The 25,857-nt window shown below is 38.9% G+C and overlaps 1 protein-coding gene across 2 annotated transcripts; it reads left to right on the forward strand.

The window, feature by feature from the left end:
• TFAM (transcription factor A, mitochondrial) lies at positions 1-19,534 on the forward strand. 2 transcript variants are annotated; one of them, XM_055119378.1, is made up of 7 exons: positions 1-239; positions 837-952; positions 2,135-2,205; positions 2,795-2,944; positions 8,786-8,881; positions 11,283-11,339; positions 11,840-13,206. In XM_055119378.1, exons 1-7 carry the CDS (start codon positions 139-141, stop codon positions 12,005-12,007), a joined length of 759 nt encoding a protein of 252 aa, XP_054975353.1. In that variant the 5' UTR covers positions 1-138; the 3' UTR covers positions 12,008-13,206. The 2 variants fall into 2 exon arrangements, with proteins under 2 accessions (XP_054975353.1, XP_004607685.1); XM_004607628.2 differs by lacking the exon at positions 11,840-13,206 and adding an exon at positions 15,253-19,534 and having other exon boundaries at positions 6-239.
• Positions 19,535-25,857: the final 6,323 nt, after the last annotated feature.

The raw sequence follows: 25,857 nt of genomic DNA on the forward strand, positions 1-25,857 counted from the left end.
TGCCTGGCGAGTGGCGGGGATGGTAACAAAACTCCGGAGGGTCGCGCTGGGGTGCACGTTGTCCTTGCGGGGCTTGTTCTTTCGTGGCCGGGGGCTCTAGGACCTTGGCGCCCGGTCGCTCGCTCGCCAGCGGGGGCGATGGCGTTTCTGCGAGGCCTGTGGAGCGCGCTGAGCGCCCTGGGAAAGTCCGGGCTGGACCTGTGCGCGGACTGCGGACACCGGCTGCGCCTTCCCCTCAGGTAGGCTGCGCGCGGCGCGGCGCGGGGGCGCCGGGGGCGGGGGGGGCCCGGGGTGCGAGGCCGTGCCCTTGCCCTTGCCCCGGCATTGGTGGCTTGGGCGCGGAGGCCTCGCGCCTGGCAGCGCGCGCCGTGCCTGGCTCCCGGCCGCCCCGCGCCTTCCCGCCGACCCCCGCCCCGCCGCGCGGCCTCGGCCAGGTGGCGCCGCGCGCTCCCGCCGCCTCGGGAGCCTGGGGAGGCCGGTCGCGCTCCCGCCCCAGCGCCCTTTCTCAGGAAGGCGAGGGCGTCCGGCTGCGGTTGGGCAGGACCGCCCTCCCCGCACTTGGGAGTTGTTGTTTTTGGTTTTGTTTTTTTTTGATTTTATTGAATCATCGCGAGATAGTTACAAGCTGTCATGCTTGGGTTACAGTCACACCGTTGATCTGACACCCATCCCTCCACGGCACTTGGGAGCGTCAAAGGCCACGCGCTTCCCTGCCCGGTGTTTGTTAGGTGTCTTAGCTTCTCGGTGCCGTCCGATGCGGGGTGGGGTGGGGGTGGGGGTCTGTCTGTATCCGTAGGATCTTGTCACATATTCGACATTTTTTTTTTAAAATCTAGTTCTGTATACGTACCGAGATGGTTTTCATCCACGACCGGTTATCCAAAGAAGCCCATGACTTCCTATGTTCGATTTTCCAAAGAACAACTACCATTATTTAAAGCTCAGAACCCAGGTAAGAAGTTGGGGCTTGTACCTTTTCCCCCCCTCTGTTGCCCCTGATCTAGCAAAGAGCGCAGTAAGCGGTTCAGACTTGCCGCTTTGATGGGATTGCACAGGCAGAGCGCCCGACCGACGGCTGCAGCAACGTTAACCCTTCTGTTTGAGGGTCTTTAAGTGTAGTTGGAACTAATGAAAAGTATGAATATTCCCAGGTGAAAGTCATGTGGTGGGGTACAGGGTACAGACTAGGGGGCCAGCTGGTAGGACAGGGGGCCACAGGGAGGAAATGAGGCCAGAGGGGTTGGAAAAAGGCTGAGAAACTTACTAGCGCTAAAAAACTAATGATGAGTTATGGCTTAGCTCCTTTTGTTAATGAACTTGCAATGAACAGTAAAACTGTACACTTTACTGCTAGTTTCAAGAACTTTTTCACCGAAAATCAGTTCTTATCTTGAGTTCTGGAAAAAGATTTCCAGGTAGGATGTTTTTCACTCTAGTAAGGCTATTGGGTGGGTCTTCTTGGGAATTCTAGTATAAAGATAAAAGCTTAATAAATAACAGTTAACAGTTCCAAAGCGTTTTCACACAGTACATCAGTCAGTACTTGTGGGAAGTAACGCTATTAAAAAAATTGTCACACTTTATGAAATTTGTTTGTACTTAAACCTCTAAGAATTTAGAAGTCAAAACCAACTATTGATAAGTCATTGAATCCTGTCATTCCAGAAAGGAAATAAATGGGAAATGATAGGTTTTAGAATGATTGGTTTGCACAGTATTTCTGTAACTAAAATACAAGACAGCATTATATAAGTCAACATTCTTTTGTTGGTTAGTAAAATTTTGTGAGCTGATTCTTGAAAGACTTGGATTTAAAATGTTTTGATATGTGAAGTAAACAATTTGAAATTGGTCATTCGGCTGTTTAAATCAGTAATCAGCTTTTGAGGACTTTTCATAGTATATGATGCACTCTCTAATTATAAGAAAATAGATTTTAATGTTAAAGTATTAAATTATGTTTAATTGACTTAAACGATAGCTAAGTCATTAAATTGTGTGAGTAGGATAGAGGTGTCAGATGAAATTTCAAAACTTTTTTTAAAGCTCATGGGTTGTTTCCTGGAAATCATTATAAATTAAATTGAAGTTTAAAATTTTGACTTTTTTCTTTTCATTTTCTTCCCATCCATAGATGCAAAAAATTCAGAACTAATTAGAAAAATTGCCCAACTATGGAGGGAACTTCCTGATTCAGACAAAAAAGTAAGCATCTAGATTTTTTAGCATTGTTAATTAGTTACATTGCAGTTAAAAATTATGATAACCTTGTAGGGACTAGGTCACCTTTGTAATACCTGTAATAACAGGTTCTCTGTAATACCTATTACGTACAAATAAACTTTATATCTACTGATGCACTTAAGTGGTGAGTTTATAGGTATTTCGGGGTGGTAATGCAGCAACTTGAAATTGAAGATAAATGCTAGACTTTCACCTTGGTTATGTTACTTGAAATGTTGTTGTTGTTGTTTGGGGGCCATACCTGGGAGGTACTCAGATTATTACTGTCTTGCTTTCTTGAGGTCACTCCCAGCCATGCTTGGGACCATATGCAGTGCTAGGGATTAAACCTGGGTCTTGATCGTGCAAAATGTGTACTCCCACTCATTGAGCCATCTCTTTGACTCCAAAATACGTGTTTGAACAAATCTAAATGTTAGCCCAAGGCATATTTTCCACTCAGTCGTTTGATTTGTTTTTTAGCTGAATTCATGTAGTTGTGCTAGTAAGCAGGTATACAATGTTTAATTCAACAGCAACAGTTTATTGACTTGTTTGGATTTATTTATAGGTATATGAAGATGCTTACAGGGCAGAATGGGAGGCATACAAAGAAGAAATAAACAGAATTCAAAAACAGCTAACCCCAAGTCAGATTGTATCCTTGGAAAAAGAAATTTTGCAAAAACGTATGAAAAAGAAAGCATTACTAAAGAAGAGAGTGAGTATCACTATCTTTTCCAGGGCTGGATAGCTTGTACAGTAGGTAGGGCACTTCCCTTGCTTGCACATGGCTGTCTTGGGTTCATTACTCAGCATCCCATATGGTCCCCCATGCCCTGCCAGGACTAATTCCTGATTTCAGAGCCAGGAGTAATCCCTGAGCGCTGTGGGGTGTTTCCCATACAAAACAAAACAAAAGTATTCTTTTCCTTTGGCAAATAACTGACATTTGTAACTGAATACTTGTAGTTCTCTCTTAGTGGTTATATGTGTGATTAATTTCTAGACTATCATTAGGAATATACCAGCTAAGGAAAAAAATGGATGGCTTCCTGGCAAATTGGACCATTTGTCTTGAGCCTCTTGAATACCCTGTTGCTACTTTATGGTGTGTCTGACCTTAAGATAGATAGCGCTGTCATGGAAGTAGTAGAAGGAATAGTAAGAATCTTTGCTCCTGAGTTTTATCTGGAGTAACTTACTGATAGAAGTCGTTCTATTGGTAATGGTGAATTTAGTTCTGTATAAGCTGAATAAGCTGAATATTATTCTTGTATATTCCTGTATAAGCTGAATAAACACATAAATAAGGAAATGCCTTTTATTATCTTGTAGGAAGTAACTAGGATGAAATTCTATTTTTCACATGGTTCAAAATTGTTAATTCCACCAAGGACAGTAGAAATAAGGGTCAGGAGGATTGCCCCAGGCTTGGAAGCTGATCTCATGTGCTGGAGGAAAAGGTCACGGGGATGGAGGAAGGAGCACTAAGTAAATGATGGTTGGAGAGATCGCTTGGGATAGTAGACACGTGCTGAATGTACGACCAAACATGATGGCCGCTTGATACCTGTATTGCAAACCATAACACCTAAAAGGACAGGGAAAGTAAGAGGGAATGTGCCTGACACAGAGTCGGCATGGGAAGGAGTGGGGGTGGGGGAGGGATACTGGGAACATTGGTTGTGGAGAATGGGCACTGGTGGAGGGATGGGTACTTGAACATTGTTTGACTGGAACACAATCATGAAAGTTGTAAGTCTGTAACTATATCACGGTGATTCATTAAAATAAAATTTTTAGAAATAAACAAAATTGTTAGTTCCCAGCTTAAAATGTTCATAAATTCCATTGTTTGAAAGCTGTAGACTATGTTTTCCTGTGGAGCAGTATTAGGTGCCTGTATTTGCCGGTCCAGTACACAGACTATAGATAATGGTCATTGGAATTAAAACAGTTTCTGAAAAGGTAGGTTCCAACCTTTATTTAATGTGAGATGCTAGCTGTCTTTTTGTAGCTCTAATGTCCTAAATCTTCCCAGCACTAGGACATAACAAGTTGCACATCAATGGTGGTAACCTTAAGGTGGCTTGTCCAATTAGTAAAAAGAATCAAAAAGAATCAGAAAAGATATTCCACAGAGGGAGGAGTACTAAAAGAACACTTTTTTCTTGCTCTCCATTTCTCCTTAATGTACTAAGAGTAAAGAAATCCAGAAATAAGAATTGCACAGATAAAAATTATTTTCTTGGAAATACTTTTTCTGTTCCTTTATTTCTATTTTTAGCTGATAATCCCTTAACACACTTGTCATATCTAGTGTAGTTGTCACAGGGTCTTTAGATATATTGTTTTTGTTTCCTTAAACTTTATTTCTTTTTGGGTTTGGTTTTGTTTTTCATAGTTTTTGGAGAAATGACTTCAGGTTCAGAGGATTTTTTTTTTTTTCTTTTTGGGTCCCATCCAGTGATGCACAGGGGTTACTCCTAGCTCTGCACTCAGAAATCACCCCTGGCGGTGCTCAGGGGACCATATGGGATGCTGGGAATTGTACTGGGTCGGCCGTATGCAAGGCAAACGCCCTACCTGCTGTGCTATTGCTCCAGCTCCTCAGAGGATATTTTTGGCAGGAGTGGTGTGGTGGTGGTGTGCTGCTTCCTAAGCAGTGCTTAGAAAGTTTGGAGGCCCCTTTTTGGCCACCTGGACCTGGTAGGGCCAGATGTAGGACCACCCGGTGCTTGGGAGCCTGTGGGCTTATACTATAATGCTGGAGGCCTTGAGGGCTACATCAGGTGATGCTCAGGGGCACCTGGGGTTGAACTGGGGCCGACCACATGCAAGACTCAACCCCTGTACTCTTCTGATCTCCTAGCTCAATGATTCTGTATGCCTATTTCTGTTAGATTGTTTTTTACATCGAACTTTTTTGAGGTTGATGTTCTTTAGATCCGCCCCTCTCGGAGAGCCTGGCAAGCTACCGAGAGTATCTTGCCCAAGCGGCAGAGCCTGGCAAGCTACCCATGGTGTATCCGATATGCCAAACACAGTAACAACAAATCTCACAGTGGAGACGTTACTGGTGCCCACTCGAGCAAATCGATGAGCAACGGGATGACAGTGACAGTTCTTTAGAATTGCAATTTCTCTTGTGTGTGTCTATTCTTACATGCTGTCTAGACTTTGTAGCATAATTATGGCTAAGTTTGATTCCTGGCTTGCTTTTGAATTATATATTTTTTTGTTTTTTAGTATGCCTTGCAACATTTTCTTGATAGCTGGATATGCTTTGTACTTGGTTAAAAGAATTGCTACGAGTAGGTCCTAGTAATATGGTATGCAGGGAAGCAGTATATTTCAGCATCCTTCAGTCTTTCTACACCTGCAGACTGGCACCGGTGGTTGATACCATTGTTCTATAGTTCGATGATTAGGTTTTAGACTTTTTCTGAATCTGTATCTCTGGACTGTGAACACAAATGTTTCTCAGTTTTTGTACTTTCCAATCACTTAGTTGGGACCGGATAACTAGAAGAGCTGGAGTTTGGAATTTCCTTTCTTTAGGGTCTCTAGGCTCACTAACTTCTGGTTAACTGCTAGTTTCCCTTGAGGGCAGTCAAGAATATCTAAATATTCAGGTATTTCAGAAATGATTCTTTCTCCTCTTGTTTGAAACTGAAAGGGATTTTTATGATCTGTATTGTGGGAATCTGGTTGAGTTCTTGGATATAAATCTTGTTATGGCTGTGTCCTTGCAGGACTTTTTACTCTCAGACTTGTTCAGACACTACCCAACGATTAACAACAGTTGAGGTATTAATAGCCCTGGTTCTCTCAGTAGTTTCTGCTTCTGAGCCACTGCTACAGTTAAACTGAACTACCTCTATTCACCTGCCTTTCCAGTCTCCAAGCAGTGGTTTATCATGTGTCTTCTGTTACAGATCCAAGGAAGAACTGTTAATTGTTTCAGCCTTTTCATTTTATACTTGTTGTTTCTTGTTCATACTTTTTTTTTTTTTTTTTTTTGCTGTACAGAAGTTTGATGTCCCATTTGTTTATTTTTGTTTTTATTATCTTTGCCTCTGTGGTTCCTGTTGGTTATCTTGTTTTGAAAACACCTCTGAGGTCAGTTTCATGCAGGCATCTACCAATGTTTTCTTTAATTTATTTCTTAGATTCTAGTCTAATCTTAAAGTCTTTAAACCACTTTGAATTTAATTTTGTAAATCGTGTGCAGTGCAGTTCCCATTTCTTTTTACATATGTCTTTCCAGCTTTCCCTGTACCATTTATTAAAGAGACTTTCTTGGCTCTATTTCGTGTATTTAGCTCCATTGCTGTAGATTCACTGTCCGTAAACCTGAGTTTATACAGATTATTATTATTATTATTATTATTATTATTATTATTACAGCTTTGTAGTATAATTCAAAATTTGGAAACGCAAACTTTGTGTTGTGGAGAACCTCCCCATCCCCTTTGTTCCCTTCACCCCCTTTTAAGAATTGCTTTGACTTTTTGTTTTAATGGTTTAGAACAAATTTAGTAGAATTTATTCCAAGTCTTTGAAGAACACCATTGGAAAACTAATGGGTACTATATTGAATCTGTGTAATGCTTTGGGTAGGAAGGTCATTTTGATAGTGTTGATACTCTTAATATAAGAATAGGGAATGTCTTATTTTCTGATGCCCTCTCTACCTTTTTAAGCAGTGATTTATATTTTTTACTGTATGTTTTTAACCTCTTTTGTTAAGTTGATTACGGTATTTGATATTTTTTGGATACTTGGAAATGGATTATCTTTTTAATTTTTTCCTAATTTATTATTTGCATTCAAAACTACCATATGTTTATGTACTGATTCTATAACCTGCTTACTATATTGTTGCTAAGAGTTTTTGTGGAGTCTTTAAGGTTTTCAATGTGTATTATCATGTTATCTGCAAATGGTGATAGTATGCCTTCTTATCCAATTTGGATCCCTTTGATTTGTTTTTCTTGTCTGATTGCTGTGGCAAGGATTTCCAAAACTAGGTTGAATAAAAGCGGTGACAGTTTCTGATCTTGGAAAAGGCTTTCAGTTGTTCACATTTGAGTGTGGTCCTGGCTGTGGGTTTGTTGTAGATGGCCATTACTATCTTGGTATATTCATTCTGTTCTTTTTGGGGGGGAAGATTTTTTTTTTTTAATATCATGGATGGATGTTGAATCTTGTCAAAAGCCTCCTCTGCATAAGTTGATGCAGCCATTTTATTTTTCTTTTTGATGATATGGTTTATTACATTAATTGATTTGTATATATTGAGGCATCTTTGTATCCCTAGAATGAACCTCACTTGATTATGGTGTATCATCCTTTTGATAAATTGCTAGATTTGGTTTTCTCAGAGTTTGTTGTGGATCTCTGCATCACTGTTTATCAAGGATATTAGCATATAATTTTCTTTTTATGGTTGTTGTTTTTGTTTTCAGGCTACACCCAGTGGTTCACAGGATTTATTCCTGGCTCTTTTCTCAGGGATCATTTTATAAGGACTCAGGAAATTTGGGTGCCAGGGATCAACCCCGGGTCAGATGCATGCAAGACAAGCACTCTACCCACTGTAATATCACTCTAGACCTAGTTTATTTTAGGTGATACTGGCTTCATAGAAGTTACTGGGTAGGAGTTCTGTTTCCTTAATATTTTCCAAGAGCTTGAGTATGGTCACTAAGGCAGCTGTTTTTTTTTTGTTGTTTTTATTTTTTTGTTTTTGGGTCACCTGGCGATGCACAGGGGTTACTCCTGGCTCTGCACTCAGGAATTACTCCTGGCGGTACTCAGGGGACCATATGGGATGCTGGGATTTGAACCCGGGTCGGCCGCATGCAAGGCAAACGCCCTACCCGCTATGCTATCACTCCAGCCCCTAAGGCAGCTGTTCTTTAAATACTTAGTAAAAAATAGCACATCTGTTGACATTTCAGAGTTAAGAAATATGGAGAGAAAGAAATGAAATGAGAAGTTTTTAAGTGGATATTCTAAAGTTCATGAGTTGTGGCATCTAGTAATTTCACCAAGGAAATGGTAGTATTTTATTTTTGCTTTTTTTTTTTTGTGGCAACAATACAGGTTTTCTCCTTGGTCTGCGCTTAGGGAGCATTACTTGCAGGGCCACGGGACTCACGTGTGGTGCTGGGGACTGAACCCAGTTGGCCACATTCGAGGCATATACTATCTCTCCAGCCCCAATAGTATTCTGTAAGGATGAGAAAGCGAAGGCTTTTTATATTTTCATGAATATTTTGTACATATGTGCTCAGTTATGGAATGGAGATCATGAAAATGTTATGTGAAGGAAATGCTTTTGTTTAGAAAATGATTCAGACTTACAATTTTCAAAACAATGCTATATTAAAATTTCTAACAATAGGGAAGATTCTGACTTGAATAGTTACTTCATATACAAGAAACATAATATTTACTCTAAGGTATAATCTATAATCATGAACAACATTTCAAAGGTAAACGTAAATCTCAGAGGTTGAAGCTGCAACTCTTCTCTTTTTTCCTCACACAGGAGTTAACACTGCTTGGAAAACCAAAAAGACCTCGCTCAGCTTACAATATTTTTATAGCTGAAAGATTTCAAGACGCTAAGGAGAGTTCATCACAGGTAAAAAAAAAAATGAGTTTTAATTGTTAGAATACTTAGAAACGGAATTTTAGGGGTGTCCTATATCAGGAGGTGAAGAAAAGTAGTAAGTTGCTCTTAAATAAGTACTATATGGAAATAAAACTCACATTTTTTGTTATTTCTCTCATTGTCTGGGGTCCCAGCTGGCGGTAATCAGGGCTTACTCCTGACTCTGGTCACTCGCGGTGAGCCTTGGGCGACCATATGCAGTGCCATGGATCAAACCTAGGTCAGCTGTATGCAGGATCTCTATTCTTTCCAGCCAGGAAAGAGACCTTTAATTATACCCTTGGCTATTACTACCAACTCTTGCACTGGGGAGCAGTGTTCATCACCATTGGAAAGACTGACCTGACCTAAACTGTTCAGTAGTAAGCATATTTAAAAATATCTTAAGTTTTCCCAAAGAAGACTTAAAAATGTATGAGAAGGTACATTAAAAGGTAGCACTGTAGCACTGTCCTCCGTTGTTCATCGATTTGCTAGAGCGGGCACCAGTCACGTTTCCATTGGGAGACTTGTTGTTACTGTTTTTGGCATATCGAATATGCCACAGGTAGCTTGCCAGGCTCTGCCGTATGAAATTAAAAGGTATATAACATTACTTTCAAGGAAAATCAAGTCAAAAAATACTGATTTAGTATCTCATATTCATTAGACAAGTTATTAAAAGATAAATAAAAAGTGTTGGGTCAGAGAGCACGTAGAGGACTTCAGGTTCTTGTATGCGTAACCCTGGTTTAATCCCTGGCTTTGCATATGGTCCCCAAGAACCATCAGGTGTTACTCCTGAGCAAATTGCAGAGTGTGGCCCTCCATCCCACCCTGTCTCCTCCAAAAAGAATTATAACAAGTGTTGGTAAGGATGGAGAGAAAGTTAAACCTGTGGATTGTTGATGGAAGTATAAATTTCACAGCATACTCTGGAGATAATGTAAAGGTTCCTCAGAAAATATCCAATTCTGGGGTTGGAGAGATAGTACATCGAGGAGAGTGCTTGTCTTGCACCTGACTGACCTAGATTCGATTCCTTGCATCCCACATGGGCCCCTGAGTGCCAGGTATAATTACTGAGTGCAGAGCCAGGAGTAAACACTGAATTTTATCAGTTGCTGCCACAAAACAAGAAGAGGTATCTTGAGTTCTTAAAGGCAGAGTCAGAATTAACCCCTGAGCATTGTCAGGTATGACCCGAAATTCAAAACAAAAGAAAGTACATGATTTAACAATTCCACTTCTGGATATTTATCTGAAGAAAAGGAAAACAGTAACTTTAAAAAGATAATATGCACCCATATGTTTATTTTTCTGTATTATTTACAGTAGCCATGACATGCATGCAATCTTAAGTGCCCGTTGGTGAGTTGAAGGATAGAGAAATGGTCTGTAGAAACCATAAGTATGTGTAATTACCAGGTAAACATTGTGAGAAATGGGTTGTTAGGCTATTTATCATTGGGGGACATCCCAGATTACTTTTCCACCCCACATGGTATAACTCAGTGATTTTCAACCATTGGTCCGTGGACTATCATTGATTTCAGCTGTAAAAAGGTTGGAAATCACTGCTATCACCTATGGTATACTTGGGCTCTATATAACACCACTGCCATTGGAGTTCATTACTGATCTAACTTGTTGACATGGTAGGTTATCATGGACTATTATTTGTTCATAAAAAAGGAAGAAAGTAATTGCCTCATAGGACAGCGTAGATGGATCTTGAGAGCATTATGCTAAGTGAAATAGGATATACTGTGAAATTTCACAAAGATGTCCTAAGGAAATAAGCTTAGAGGTTAGTGGTTGAATTTAAGAAACAGTTAAAAGTAGGCAAAGAAACAGGTTTGTAGTTCTAAAATAAGCCCAAGAATGTGATGTATTGCATGGTAACTATAATTAATTACACTGTTATGTATTAGGAAGTTGCTCAGAGGAAAGAGTAAATGGTACCTATCACAAGAAAAATAATTGTTATTACTATGTGGAATCTTAACTAGACATTGTGATCATTTCACAGTCCACACAGATACTTAATTTTGTTATACATCAGAAATGGACATAATGTTCAAGTATCTAATTTTAAAGGATAAAAATTTTTTGGTATTGTTTTGTTGCTATATCCACTGGAGTTCAGGGGGCCTTATGGGGTCCCAGAGATCTAACCTGGGTCAGCTAACATGCAAGGCAAATGCCCTACCCTCTGTACTATTTCACTGACTCAGTACATTTCTAATTAAAGTTTTTATACAGAAAGATACTAAAAATTAACAAGACTGCTTATGATTCCTGATACTTGAATTTTTGTTAGAATAATAAATTCTTTAATTACTAATTTCCCTAATTTGATTGAATTAATAAACATAATGTGGTTTTACAGAACAAGCTGAAAAGTGTAAATGAAAACTGGAAAAACCTTTCTAGCTCTCAAAAACAAGTAAGTAAGGTGGCTTTACTTTTAAATTTTATTTTAAGTATTTTTGATTTGGGGGCCTGCACTCCTGGTGGTGCTCTAGAAATCATGTGGTGCTGCAAATAGAACTGGGGTTAACCATATGCAAAGTGAGTGCTTCCCCCACTTGCACCCCCATTTTCTAGTGCGTGACTATGAGATACGCAGTTACAGAGTTGTTAATATTGGTTTCAGTATAATGTTCCAACACTCATCCCTTCCCAGGGAACATTTCCCACCGGCACCCCTCCTCCCTAGCCTGCCTGTGTTGCAGAGATTTTTCTTTCTCTCTCTCCCCTCCTCTCTCTCCTTCCCTCCCTCTCTCCTTTCTTCCTTTAATTTTTTTTAAAAATGTAGGACACTTTTATTCAGCCATTGATTATGCTGATTGAATTGGGTATGAACTCCACAATACTTTTTTTTTTCTCTCTCTGTTCTTTTTTTTTTTTTTTCTGCTTTTTGGATCACACCTGGCGATGCACAAGGGTTACTCCTGGCTCTTCACTCAGGAATTACTCCAGGCGGTGCTCAAGGGACCATATGGGACGCTGGGAATTGAACCCGGGTCGACCGCATGCAAGGCAAACGCCCTACCTGCTATGCTATCACTCCTGCTCCACCACAATACTTCAAAAAATAATAATAATAATTGAATGTCCATGAGATAGAGCATTACAAAACTGTTCATAATTGGATTTCGGTCATACAATGATTCAGCACCCTTCCCTCCACCAGTGTCTCCTGTTTCCCTACCACCACCCCCAGCCTCCCTTTATGGGAGGCACTTTCCTTCTTGCTGTCTTTCTCCTTTCCCTTTTGTGCATTATGGTTTGCTATACAGGTGCCAATAGGTCATGGTTTTTGTTCAGGGCATTCAGTATTTTTATCGGGACAATAAGGCTAGAGTAACTCTTCATTGGGTGGCCTCTTTGAGGTGTGGATATGACTGCTGAGGCTTCTGGAAGTACAGGGAGGTGGGGGAGGCAGCCCCTCCCAACCCCGAGGAAGCCTGGAGATTTCACTCACAAAACCCGCATATCCGAATTTACAACTTGGTGAGGTCTGTCCTAAGATGGTGGAGTCAGGCTGGGGGTACGGCAACAATTTTGGATTGTGGAAGCAAGGGGCTGCTGGGGGCTTTGGGACACCAGACTAACGTGCTTCCCTCCGATTTACTCCATCCAGTCTGTTCAGCCATGCCCTGATCCGAGATTAACTGCGACTTTGGATCTCATGAGATTTATTTATGGTTCTCTAAAATAAGGCTAATAAATGAGCTTTATAGCTGAGTCCGGGGGTGGTTTGTGAGCGTGGCTCCCACATACCTAATTTTTGGCCATTTAAATTCTTGGTAAACTTGGCCCCAACTTGTGGGGTCTGGCCAAAGGCACAGCGGCAATTTTGGGTATCAGGATCCTGAAAGCACCATCAAGCTGCTGATACATTCACCCCACAGGTACAGGTTGACCTGCTGGCAGCACCATACCCCCTCCTTTTTTCCTTTTAGGCATTGTGATTTGCAATACCGTTACTGAAAGGTTATCACGGATATCACTTTATAACCTTTTAGCACCCATTTCTTGTCCAGAATGATCATTTTCAACTGTCATTGTCATAGTGGTCTCTTCTCTGTCCTAATTGCACTCTATGCTTCCCGCCCTCACCCCCATTATGACAAGCTTCCCATGGACCAGTTCTCCTGACCCTCATTTCTACTGTCTTTTGGCATAATTCTTTTCTCTCTCTTTTTTTTAATCGCACATATGAGTGCAATGATTCTATGTCTGTCCCTCTTCCTCTGACTCATTTCACCCAGCGTGATACTCTCCAAGTTCATCCACGTATAAGAAAATTCCATGGTTGTGTGGTATTCCATTGTGTAAGTATACCATAGTTTCTTGATCCACTCATCTATTCTCAGATACTGGGATTGTTTTGAGATTTTGACTATTGTGAAAGGTGCTGTAATGAACATATGAGTGCAGATCACTTTTTCTGCATTGTGTTTTTGGTATTTTCCCAGGAGTGGTATTGCTGGGTCATGGAAGCTCAATTTCTAATTTTTTTGAGCCAATGTCCACATTGTTTTCCAAAAGGCTGGACCGATCAATATTTCCACCAGCAGTGAATCAGAGTTCCTTTCTCCCTGCTTTCATGCCAGCCATGGTTGTTCTTTTTTATTTTTTTGGCTTTTAGCTTTTGGGGTCTCAACTGGCAGTGCTCAGGGATTATTGCCTCTCTGCCCTAAGGAATTGCTCTTGGCGGTGCTCAGGGGACCACACTGGATGTAGGAGCTCAAACTCAGGAGGTCGGTTGCATGCAAGGCAAATGCCCTACCCACAGTACTATCACTGCAGCCCTGTTGTTCTTTTTTGATGTATGCTAGTCTGGTGTGAGATGATATCTCATTGTTGTTTTGATTTACGTTTCCCTGATGATTTCATGTCCCTTTTGGCCATTTCTATTTCTTCTTTGAGGAAGTTTCTGTTCATCTCCGCCCCCCCTTTTTTTTTTTTGCTTTTTTGGGTCATACCCAGTGATGCACAGGGGTTATTCCTGGCTATGCACTCAGGAATTACTCCTGGTGGTGCTTGGGCGACCATATGGGATGCTGGGAATCAAACCCAGGTTGACCCTATGCAAGGCAAACACCCTACCTGCTGTGCTATTGCTCCAGCCCCTCATCATCTCCCCATTTTTTGATGCGGTTGGATGTTTTATTCTTGAGAGTTCTACTAGTGCCTTATCTTGGATGTTAATCCTTTAATCAGATGAATGTTGGGTGAATAATTTTCTCTCATTCAGTGGTCTGCCTTTGTGTCTTGGTCATTGTTTCCTTTGAGGTTCAGAAGCTTTTTAGTTTAATGTAGTGCAATTTTTTTTTTATCTTTGCTTGCACTTGGTTAGGAGTGTTTTCATTGTAGAAGATGCCTTTAACTTCAGTATCATGGAGAGTTCGGCCTACGATTTCTTCTGCATTGGTTTACGTCTCATATCAGGGTCTTTAGTCCATTTTGATTGGACTTTCGTGTGTGGTTTTAGAGATCTGAGTTCATTTTTTTGCGTGTAGCTGCCTAGATTTTACAATCCTAGGCAAGTGCATCTTACCCCTATACCATCTCTCTTGCCAGTGGTATGGTATTAATCTCAAGTGTCTAGTTAGAATATCTCTTGAGAAGTTAGTAGGGCAAAGTTTATTTCATGTAAAAACTAATAATGTAATTAAATTATTATTCTTATTCTTAGAACCAATTTGGCTTTTTTCCTTTCTGAACTTTCTGAAGTTGTGTGTGTGTGTGTGTGTGTGTGTATGTGCGTGTTTGTGCACTCGCGCGCGTGTGTGCACGTACACACACATATTTGTGGTTCTGAGGATCTAATTCTGGGCCTCACATTGTGCAAAATACGTGCTCTTATCACTGAACCACTTTGCTGATTTTTTGGAAGTTTTTGACTGCAGTATGGCAGTCATCACATACAGTGTTCAGGTACCATCACATTCTGCTGATGCTGATTTCTCACGTTCCATACCTTGAAATTGTAGGAATCTAATTAATACAAAATCTATGCATTTTTGCCTTTATTGCATCTTCTATTTCTTCATTGTTGTGACAGCTGCTCCACTCGATGCTCAGTGACTACTAGAGTCACACACTGTGCTTCTGAGGGTGAGTTTACGGTATGACAAGAATCAAACCCACAGCCTTGCAAAGCTTTTGTTCTACTGCTTGAATTACATCCGTTGCCCTCATCTAATGTTTATCTCAGAAAAAGATTCTTTTGTTCAGTTTCTTTATAAAAATGTGTAGATTAGTAGGGTTAATTTCTAGAGTATATGTGGACATCATCCAGAAACTCTTTTGAAGAATTAATTTTGGCAATTCATCCTTTTCCTCAGGTATATATCCAACGTGCTGAAGATGATAAAGTTCGTTATTATAATGAAATTAAAGCTTGGGAGGAACAAATGGTTGAAGCTGGACGAACTGATCTTCTCCGTCGCAAAACAAAGTCCTCAGCAAAAGAAGACATTGAGAGTTATTAAAATAGAAGATTGAGTTAGGTTTTTAATGGATAGACACAAGAAACTAAGCCTCAAAACCTGAAGCTGTTGTAATACTAGAAAGGATAAAGTTGTCAAACATTTATATTTAATTCCTTTTTTTTGAGCCCATGGACTTCTGAGAGTTGAGTAAATTTTGTATTAGTTTCTTGCTTTGGAAATCCCAAACAGGTAAAATTTCACGTGAAATTTATGTTTAGGAACTACTAAAGGTCAAAATAATCCCTGGAATGTTCAGTGAATCATTTTACCTTTGATAAAGGTAAATAAAGCTGTGAACTTTTTTTTATACTTGATAACTATGGAAAAATATTCTTGTTTCCTTACATTATGGAGACAGGAATTTCCTATTTAGATGTTCCAAAGTATAGAAATCATAGTATTGTTTGATGTAATTGTGCATCTTTTGAGACTTCCCAAAACTCATCTAGGTCAATTCCAGTTCATAGGTATGACTAATACTATATTCAAAGTTGATGCTTGTATATGCAAGGAATTAGATTGCAGTATTTTATAAATGGAATAGAGAGATTTAAAAACTTTTTCTCATTGTCTTTTTTCCTAGAGTGAAAATTAAGAAATTATGTACTAAATCTATGCAAACTATTTTTTATTGCATAGAATAAAATTTTTAAATATTTCCAGATTATGTTATAAGATGAAAGACTCATAACTTTTTTTTTTCTTCCTTTATTAAGTGGGGATTTATATTCTGAAATATTTTCTTCTTTCATGTGAGTGTATTTATCCAGAAAGTAGAGGGTTTGTCTGGTTTAAATTTTAAAATGAGAGATCTACAAAACAGGTCTTCGGTCTGTAGATTTCAAACCTATAATTTTAAATAATTTTGCATCACATTTAAAAACCTGTACATAAGGCACAGCCAACTTTGGCCTGTGGTTCAAGTCCATCTCCGTGCTTTCTTTTCAGGACCAGTGAGCTAACAGTTGTGTTTTCAATTTTAAATGGTTGGAAACAATTTTTCAAGACACTGAAAATTAATAGGAAATTCAGTATCCATAAATAGAGGTTTTTGGAATACTGCCACACATTGTTTATGGCAATTTTTGTGCTACTTGGACAGAATTGAATAGCTACTACAGAGACAGTAGATGAAGAAATCTTAAATTATTTCCTTTCTCACCCTCTGTAAAATTTATCAGCCCCTGTTCTGTGGTATAGTGTGACTAGTGTTCAACACATTGATGTTGTAGTTGATGAATTTTTGCGTGGTTTTGTTTGTTTTATGTTTTCACGGATTTTTGTTTAAGAATATTCATCTTAAGAGGAAATAAGTTAAATCACCAAGCTTTTTGCTTTATGGTGTTAGCAAGGAAAGTAATTTTTATTTTCAAATTATTTCATATGATTTTAAAAAATCCATATAGTATGGAATTGGGAATTTCATATTTGCTGTCACTTGATAAAATAAACCTTGAGTTTTCCGGTAGCACATATCCAGAACTATACCAATCTTTTAATTTTTTTAAAATTCTCTTAATAGTTTCCAGCGAGATAGTACAGCTGGTAGGGCACTCGTTGGTGCACCGTTTACCTGGTTTGATCCCAGGCATCCCATATGATCCGTGGTTCCTGAGCTCAGAGCCAGGAAAAACCCCTGAGCACTGCCAGGTGTGGCCCCAAAACAAAATTTTTTTAAAAGAATTCTCTTGAGATTGTTAAGTAAAGGTTTTAAAAATTCACAGTATCTTTTTGAGCAAAATAATTCTTCTTTCATCAGTCCACAGGAATAAGGTAGCTCAACATTTGTATATAATTTATATTATGCAAAATATTTTAAAATTATAGATTCTACATCTTCAGAAAATTGTTAAAATTTTTGTTCTTCATGGATAGAAAATAGTCATGAAAACGAAAAGGACATAGTTGTTATGTACTACTGAAGTTGACAGGAGTTGAAGAGAAAACTACAGCATTAAAGAAAGTATAAGAATTTATATGCTTCTTGGGGCTGGAGTAGGGGGCATAGCGGGTAGGGCGTTTGCCTTGCACGCGGCCGACCCGGGTTCATATGGTCCCATAGCATCCCATATGGTCCCCTGAGCACCGCCAGGAGTTAATTCCTGAGTGCAGAGCCAGGAGTAACCCCTGTGCATCGCCAGGTGTGACCCAAAAACAAAACAAAACAAAAAAAGAATTTATATGCTTCTTTATGTCTATACACATATATAGAGAGAGTGAGGTGAGCATTGAGAAATAGCTTTCTCCTATGGTTATAAATGCAGGACAAAGCCTGCAATTAGTAAAATTAGTACCACAGATCTGAGATTAGAATATTAAGGAGCAGAGAAGTTGAGGAGGAATAAGTTAGAGTATCTATCAGCCTTTCTTAGTTAGGTTTCCAAGAGAGAATTAAGTCCTAATTCTTGGTGATATAGGATGTACTGATTACGTACTATCCTAAAGAGAACAGAGAAAGTCTTCACTTGAGTTGCTTGTGCTCAGTGAGCACAAGTATTTGTCATGAACATTAAAGAATGGGTAAGGTAGATGTAACACCTGCAGGACATGTGGAATATAAAACACATCTTTGTAATTATTCTCCTCAGACCTCTTATCATTTAACTGCTGTACACATTTGGATCATATCTTACCAGGTGTCTTGGAAAGTTCAGTGTTTGCTGAATTTTCAGGTAATTGTAACTAATATGGAAAACAGTGCAACAGTGAAAGGAACTGGAGCGAAATTATTATAGTTCTACTTGTCTAAAAAGGAGGGTTTTTTTGATACATTGAAGAATAGTATACCATACACCAAATGTCATCCGGTTTAATAATGGGCACATTTTCTAAAGAATAAGAACTTCATCAGTAACCAGTGGCTGCTCATAGAGCTTTATTACTTACCTAGACTTTGAACTTTGTTAAGTTAACCCAACAGAGTAATTGCTGTAGGAGATAAAAAGTAATTGCTGCAGGAGATAAAAGATAAAATATAAAAAAGATTTTTTATAAAAGATAAAAAATGCTGAAGAAATTAAACAAAGCAATGATTGTACTGTTTTGAGCAGTTAGATCATAAAGGTATTGTTATACTTTTGTTCACTGGTATCAATTTTGAAACAGTTTAATGATAGCGGGTTTGTGTGATCATTCTTTTTGCTGTTTACATCAAAAATACTATGTGCCAATTCAGCCTAATGTAATCATGTAATTTTGGTATTGCTTTTGGCTAATTTTTTTTTTTTAAATAAACCCCATTTTAAAAATAGGGCTTATTTTAAGAATAGTTTATCTGAATGTGTGTTTAAATTTCTGAATTAAAATAATTGCTGTAAGTGAATTTAAAGTAACTGGAAATTTTATTTTTCCCCCCTGACATTTGCTGTACCTAAATTTAATCACCACTAGGTTGTGCTAAAACAGTATGAAGTTTTTATGAAGTTAATTGGTAGTTTTTACTCTTGATCAGTAATTACTGTTTCCCCTCCTCACAGCTGCGGTTTCATCCTTCTCTTTAGCATAGCACCAAATTCTTAAACAGATTTGAAAATGTAATAAGAACAGTTTCTGTGTTTTGAAATTTTAAAGTAACTATATTTTCTTAATGAGTCTTTGGGAAGAATTAGAAAATGAGCATATTTTTTTACTTTGAGATTGTAAAACTTACCAGATAGAAAAAGCATACAAAGCTAGTATCACCACTTTCTCACATTGTTCATAATAAAGTATTTTTGATAAATTGTTGGTTATATTTAATGGAAAATATTAGAACATTCATTTCTAAGCCATTTTCTACTACAGTTAGGAAATACTAAAAATGCATTTCACTGCATAAGGACTCAATAGAAATTGACTCTGAACAAGAATTTTAAATAAGCTAAATGTTTTAATGGTTGTAGCGCCATTTGAAGCACTGTTACATAATGGTTTCTGATTTATATATATGATGTTTGAGAAATACTCGAATTTATTCTTTTTAAACCTGTTTTAATTAAGAATGCATCCAGTTTTTTTACTTTCCTTTCCAGTAGATTGTCATTAAGATATGGGAAAAACAAAGGAGTACATAGTTTTGAGAGGAAAAAAGAAGTTTAATTGGTTATATCCATTGTTCAGACTTTATTTAAATAAATGCTTTTTAATACAAAATTAAAGAAATTTTGTTCACTGAATAATGAGCATGATTAAGTAATACAAGAATCTATATTTGCTTATTCAAAATTTGTCAAAACTTTGTTGCCATTCTACTTATTTGGGATTTTATATCCTCAGTTACTAGTCAGGACATGTCATCGATAGTTAATGTAACCAAGATGAACAGGGGTTTTACTGTGGCAAACTCAGATGATGCCAATAGTTTTTCCAAGCTGGAATAATTGACTAATTATTAGAAGGACATGGTAGAGATTGTGAAATTTTCTTTAATTTTGACATTAATAGCATGAATTTATATAAGCTTTGTATCAAATATTAGTTAGACCTAAACGTCTCAAGATAGGAACCCAAGCTAACCTCTCACCGTCAGCTACTACTTTTATCTTGTGTAATTGGTGCCTGAATACCTATTTGAATGGTGGAGGTTGTTACAACACTCGGCCAATGTTATTATTGACTGTGTGGTAATGCATTTCAGAGGAAGTGTTTCCCTCTTTTAAAGACAAGGAGAAATTTAGTTCAATTTGTTACGTGGTAAGTATAAAGAAAAAGCACTGTTGCACTATCCTCCCGTTGTTCATCCGTTTGCTTGAGCGGGCACCAGTAACATCTCCATTGTGAGACTTGTTACTGTTTTTCGCATATCGAATACCCCGTGGGTAGCTTGCCAGGCTCTGCTGTGTGGGCGGGATGTTCTGGGTAGCTTGCTGGGCTCTCTGACAGGGACGGAGGAATCAAACCCGGAATAGAGGAAATCGAACCCGGGCCAGCCGCGTGCAAGGCAAACGCCCTAACTGCTATGCTATATCAACAAAATAATTATTTGCTGTTTCTCTGTTAAAGTGATTTTTTTTTAAAAAAGTGGTATCTTAAATGCCTTTTAAGAGCCGAAACTATTAAATAGCAACATTTGTAAACAAATGGTATCAGTAGAACAATAACTTTTAAATATTTTTGGAAGATTGGTAGTAGGTGGATATCAGCAGGTCACTGGTCCCAATAAGAACAAACCACAAAAAATAAATGAAGTAGAAAGTAGTAGAATGAAGTAGAAATGTAGGACTTCTGAGCAGTGGGTGCTAGTAAAAGATTGAACCTCTGAGGTAGGTGGAGAGATGTCTTGGATGAGACAGGAGAGTAACAAGTTTAAATAAAAAGACAGGAAATTTGTTTCTCCTCGGTTATTTTGCCTAAACGGAGAAAAGTGGAGTGACTGAACTGGGTTCTCAGTCTTTGTTAAATTGAAACCAACCTTGGTTCTCTTGAACAGGAGAATACCTACGTAGGTTAGAATCTGGTGGTTTTAAAGGGCTACTGGTGCTTTTAAAAGTTCACTCGGTGAAATAATGTGCAACTAAGGTTGAGAATCACTTGGTGGGAGTCTTGTAGCTCAAGGCCCAATCTGATACTGGGAGATAGCATTTAGTGAGTGAGTTATAGGTGGGGTGATCATTAGGTTTATTTAAAAAGTGGGAAATACTAGTAGTTGAACAACTGGCACCCTGTTTAATTTGGTTAAACATGGTTAATTTTAAAGGTAGTTATTCCTTTCCTTTTGTGTAGCAGGAGACTTAAAAAGAGCAAAGTTTCATAAGGAGTCTCTTCTGTTTACTGATAGGCCTTGCATACAAAATATACTGTGATATTACTAGCACTTAATATATTAAGTACTGTTTCTGGTAAGTTGTGGTTGCCTCTAAAGATAAAACTTCTGCGTTGGATCTTCATTTTAAATCTGTTGAACACAGACTTTATGCTGTTTGAAGGATGAATTCAAGTTGACTGGACAGTTAACTCTTCATTCTACATATAGCCAGTGCTTTCATTCTAAGAGTATATGCAACATTCTTTTGGATGAGGCCATATGTTAGGGTCAAAAGAAGAAGTCCTTGGGGAGGTGAGAGAAATAGTATATAAAGTGCTTGCCTTCTCTGGCCAATCCAGAAGTACCTACAGAGCCAGAAGTGAGCTCTGAGCACTACTGGGTGTGGCCCCAAAACAAAAGCCCCTGAAAGATTGGAATCACAGAAAATAATTGCATTTTTTAAAAAAAACTTATTTTTTCACAAGAAAATAAGTAATTTGGGAAATACACGTGAAACTTAAAATAGATTTCTAGGTAATATGTTAAGTACCAATAGAAAATATGAATGGAAAGAAATACACCAGAGCATAATGCCATGCACTGCAGGAATGCTCCGAGGATGTGTATAAAGGGATGGGCAGCTGCCTATAATATGAAATGTCACAAATCAATCTCATCTTATTTGAAGGTAACTGATTTAAGTACTATTGATGCTTGGGTTTCAAGTATAGAATGTTCCAACACCTTATTTTTCCAACAACTATATCCACCTAGTTTTTCATCTGAAAACAATTGAAAATGAAGCGCAAACTAAGCCAAAAGCAAGTGGATAAAGAATTACAGCAAGGGGCCGGAGTGATAGCACAGCGGGTAGGGCATTTGCCTTGCACGCAGCCGACCCGGGTTCGATTCCCAGCATCCCATATGGTCCCCCAAGCACTGCCAGGAGTAATTCCTGAGTGCAGAGCCAGGAGTAACCCCTGAGCATTGCTGGGTGTGACCCAAAAAGCAAAAAAAAAAAAAAAATTACAGCAGAAACATAAAAATTGATAATAGAAAAGGTGGTCTAGTAAGTGGTAGTTTTCCCTGGCTCCCCATTGATATGATTATTATCTGTGACCCCATGAAATAACCTGAGGGACCTGTACAGGGACTATTGGCTACAGGGACCATCTGGACACAGTTGAGAAATACTCATACTGTTCTAGAAGTCTAAGGTAAGGCCCAGCCTTTTCTGCATATCTATGAAATGAATGTTATGTATCCAGAAGAAATCTACATTTTTGTCTCCATTTACCATCTGATTATGTAAACAGTATTTTCTGGTTTTACCTTAATTATGATATTCATGAATTGATGTGTACACTTGTTACTGATAACTAAAAACCTGGCACTAAAAGATTTGTGCAAACGGGGCCAAAGTGATAGTACAGCAGGTAGGGCGTTTGCCTTGCATGCAATCAACCTGGGTTCAATTCCCGCCATCCTGTTTGGTTCCACAAGCACCACCAGGAGTAATTCCTGAGTGCAGAGCCAGGAGTAACCCCTGAGCATAGCCTGGTGTGACCCAAAAAGCAAATAAAAATAGTAAATAAAAAATTTGTGCATTTAGGGAACCAGTTGAAAGAGTGCAAAGATTCTGTGGCATAGGAGATGCAGTTAATGGCAGGAAGCTCAAAAGATAGCAGATTGGACATGCTGAGTATTGACCAGTAATGAAGAAGACCTTATATTTGATTTATACTATAATGCATAAGAAGATTTTATATAATGATAAAATGGTGGATAATTAGGTGTCATAGCCTCTCTTTAGATTTAGAGTAGATCTTAGTGTATAATTGGAGATTGGTATTATTTGCCAGGAGTAGAGGCATAATCTTTAGTCATTTCTGATTATTTTCTACATAAGTGGTTCCCCAGACATAAAAAAATGAGTTTTACTTTGGGAGGTGGAGGAAACATTAGGTTATAAACTCAGAAACAAACTCTTGTTTTCTATTGTACTAAAATTAAGTCTGTCATATAGTTTCAGTAGATGTTGAATAAAAGAAAGGTGGTAGACAAAACTGAAGGTTTTCAAAGAGATTTATTTAAGTCAGTAATGCATATTAAGCATTTAAAAATACTCTGGTATTCCTATGAGGGTAGTCTGACAAAAGAATTTTAATTAAAAATACCCCTTCTGTTCATAGAGATTGATTCAGTATCATGAGAACAAACTAGCAGGTTATAAAATTAAAATAATTCAGGCATACTCAGTAGTCATTTGGTGAACTCACTCCACTCACAGGGCTTCCTGAGTGAAGACAGGATAATCTGAAGCTAAGTACTAGAAGAGTGTATTAGAATATCAGACCAAGAAAGAAAAGGAAATTTAAGAGAAAGTGAATTTATGAGGCTAGAGCAACAGTATAGCAGGTAGGGCACTTTTCCTTGCACATCGCCAACTTGGGTTTGATCCCCAGCACCCCATAAGGTCTCCCTAGCTCTGCAGGGAGTGATCCCTGAGCACAACCAGGTGTGGCCCCAAAATGAAAACAAAAGTGATCCCATAAATACTAAATGTATAGGTGTTGTGTAAGTACATGTGTGGCATCATTTTGTAGCATGAATGTACCGATAAGATCACCTTAAAGTGAAAATGCTGTTTAAAGGTAACGTGTTTGTGTAATTGCCAGTTACCCACTTGCAAAAAATGTACAATACACTTTCATTAATGACTGCTCATTATTTTTTGCAAGGATGAGTGTAATTTGTTTAATTTGTCTATGAAATTGAAATTCTCTAGACTATTTTGCTCTCAGAGCCATATGACTAAACTATAAAACATGGAGGATTTGATAGTCTTGGGAGGATCTTTGTGGTTGACTTATTATTGCTGTCATTATAATAATGCGCTACAAACTCTTTTCTAAATGTTTCTCCATGAATGATCTCACTTATGTGAGTAGACCTCACCTCTAGCCTTTGGGGCATTTTTTCTGTGAACCCAGCTGGGTGACATCCCTTAAGTCAAATTCCAAAGCTTTGAAGCACATCAGCAGACTAGGGCCCCCTGAGGACTGATTATACTCGGCCCTGACCCCACACAGTTTCAAGCTTGTTGTTTTCTTCAGCCTTTCATCCTTGCATCCTGAAGATGAGCCTTTCTCTTCCCCAGTGGGAAAGCAAACAGTGGAGTGCAAGAGTGTGATTCTTCTCTCCCTCTCCAGAGAGAGAATCCTCTGATCTCTGCTGTGACTTGTTTGCAAATACTTTTTCTTTCATGCCAAAGAACTGAAGAGGGGCAATGGGGCAGCTCTGACACCTGGAGACTGAAGATTTATCTACAAAAGTAATGTGTTTTTTTTTTTTCGGAACATCTCAAATTTGTCCTATTTAAGTACTGCTTTGGCCTCAGAAGCGATGGTTTTATGCTATTTGTCCAAGAGTTAACAGATATGTATAGGTTCTCAGAGATGGTACTCTTGGGGTAAGATAGTTGTGGAAAATAATTCGGTAATTCCAACGGATGCTAGCGGGTTCCCTGTGGGTGCTTTATGTGAAACAGAAAGGAGAGAGATGGCCACTTTCTCCCAATCTACCTCTGCCACCCCATGGCTAGCTGAGAAGGCTAGGATTGATTGTCTTCAGTGAGACCTGCATGGCACAGACCCTGAGTCCCACCAGCCCCACTAGGTAACTGTCAAGCCACACCTGACGTCCACCTGACATCAGTGCGGCACGAGAATTATTCCCCACCACCCAGTTTCTCAGGGAGTCGTGGACTCAGGCTGGAGTGAGGAATTACTCTTTGCGAGAAAGAAAAGCCAGTCCCAGGCTTAGCCAGGTTTTTTGGTCCATGCTTTCTCAAATAAAAGATTCAGCAGATACTGGGATCACGTGGTAGAAAATGGGCACTGGTGGAGGGATGGGTATTTGATCATTGTATGAGAGAAACGCAAGCACAAAAGTTTGTAAGTATGTATCTGTACCTGACAGTGATTCACTAATAATAAAAAAAATAGTAAATGGAAAAAAATGATCCAAAAAAGCTTCCTTAAGGGAGTATATGAAGATTGTTGTGCTCATCCTGGAGCCATGAAGCCCTCGTATAAGAGATTACTAACATGTTAACAGGTTGGGCCTTTTGTGCTCATATATATGTATACACACATATGTATATATTTTAATCGAGATCTGTTACCTTCTACTTTACACCCCATCCAATGTGGTGTGCTACTCATGGTATGTCAGTGGTGTAAAGTATAAGATTCGTGACCTTGAGCTCCAGGAACATAAAAAATTTTAAATAGGGTGATACACAGAAGCTAAATTTTTATTTATTTTTTTTGCTTTTTGGGTCACACCCGACAATGCACAGGGGTTACTCCTGGCTTTGCACTCAGGAATTACTTTTGGTGGTGCTCAGGGGACCATATGGGATGCTGGGAATTGAACCCGGGTCGGCCAAGTGCAAGGAAAACGCCCTACCCTCTGTGCTGTCACTTCAGCCCCTGGAGTTAAATTTTTAACTGGATGGTGACTTTGGGATCCCAATGCATCTCTGGAGCTTGTTGTTCTCTTCCGAGACTTGTTTGTAAATCTCTGGGCCATAACCATCAGTGAGCTTATATGGCGCCAGACGCAGTTCATGGGCATGACTGCCAGATTTCCGGAAGAACAGGGAGATGGGAGTTGCCCATCATGAGAGCCTAGAGATTTCGGTCACAAAACCCGCATGCCTGGTTTTTCAG

Source organism: Sorex araneus, chromosome 11, assembly GCF_027595985.1.
Source record: "Sorex araneus isolate mSorAra2 chromosome 11, mSorAra2.pri, whole genome shotgun sequence".
In the NCBI taxonomy this organism is placed as follows: domain Eukaryota; kingdom Metazoa; phylum Chordata; class Mammalia; order Eulipotyphla; family Soricidae; genus Sorex; species Sorex araneus.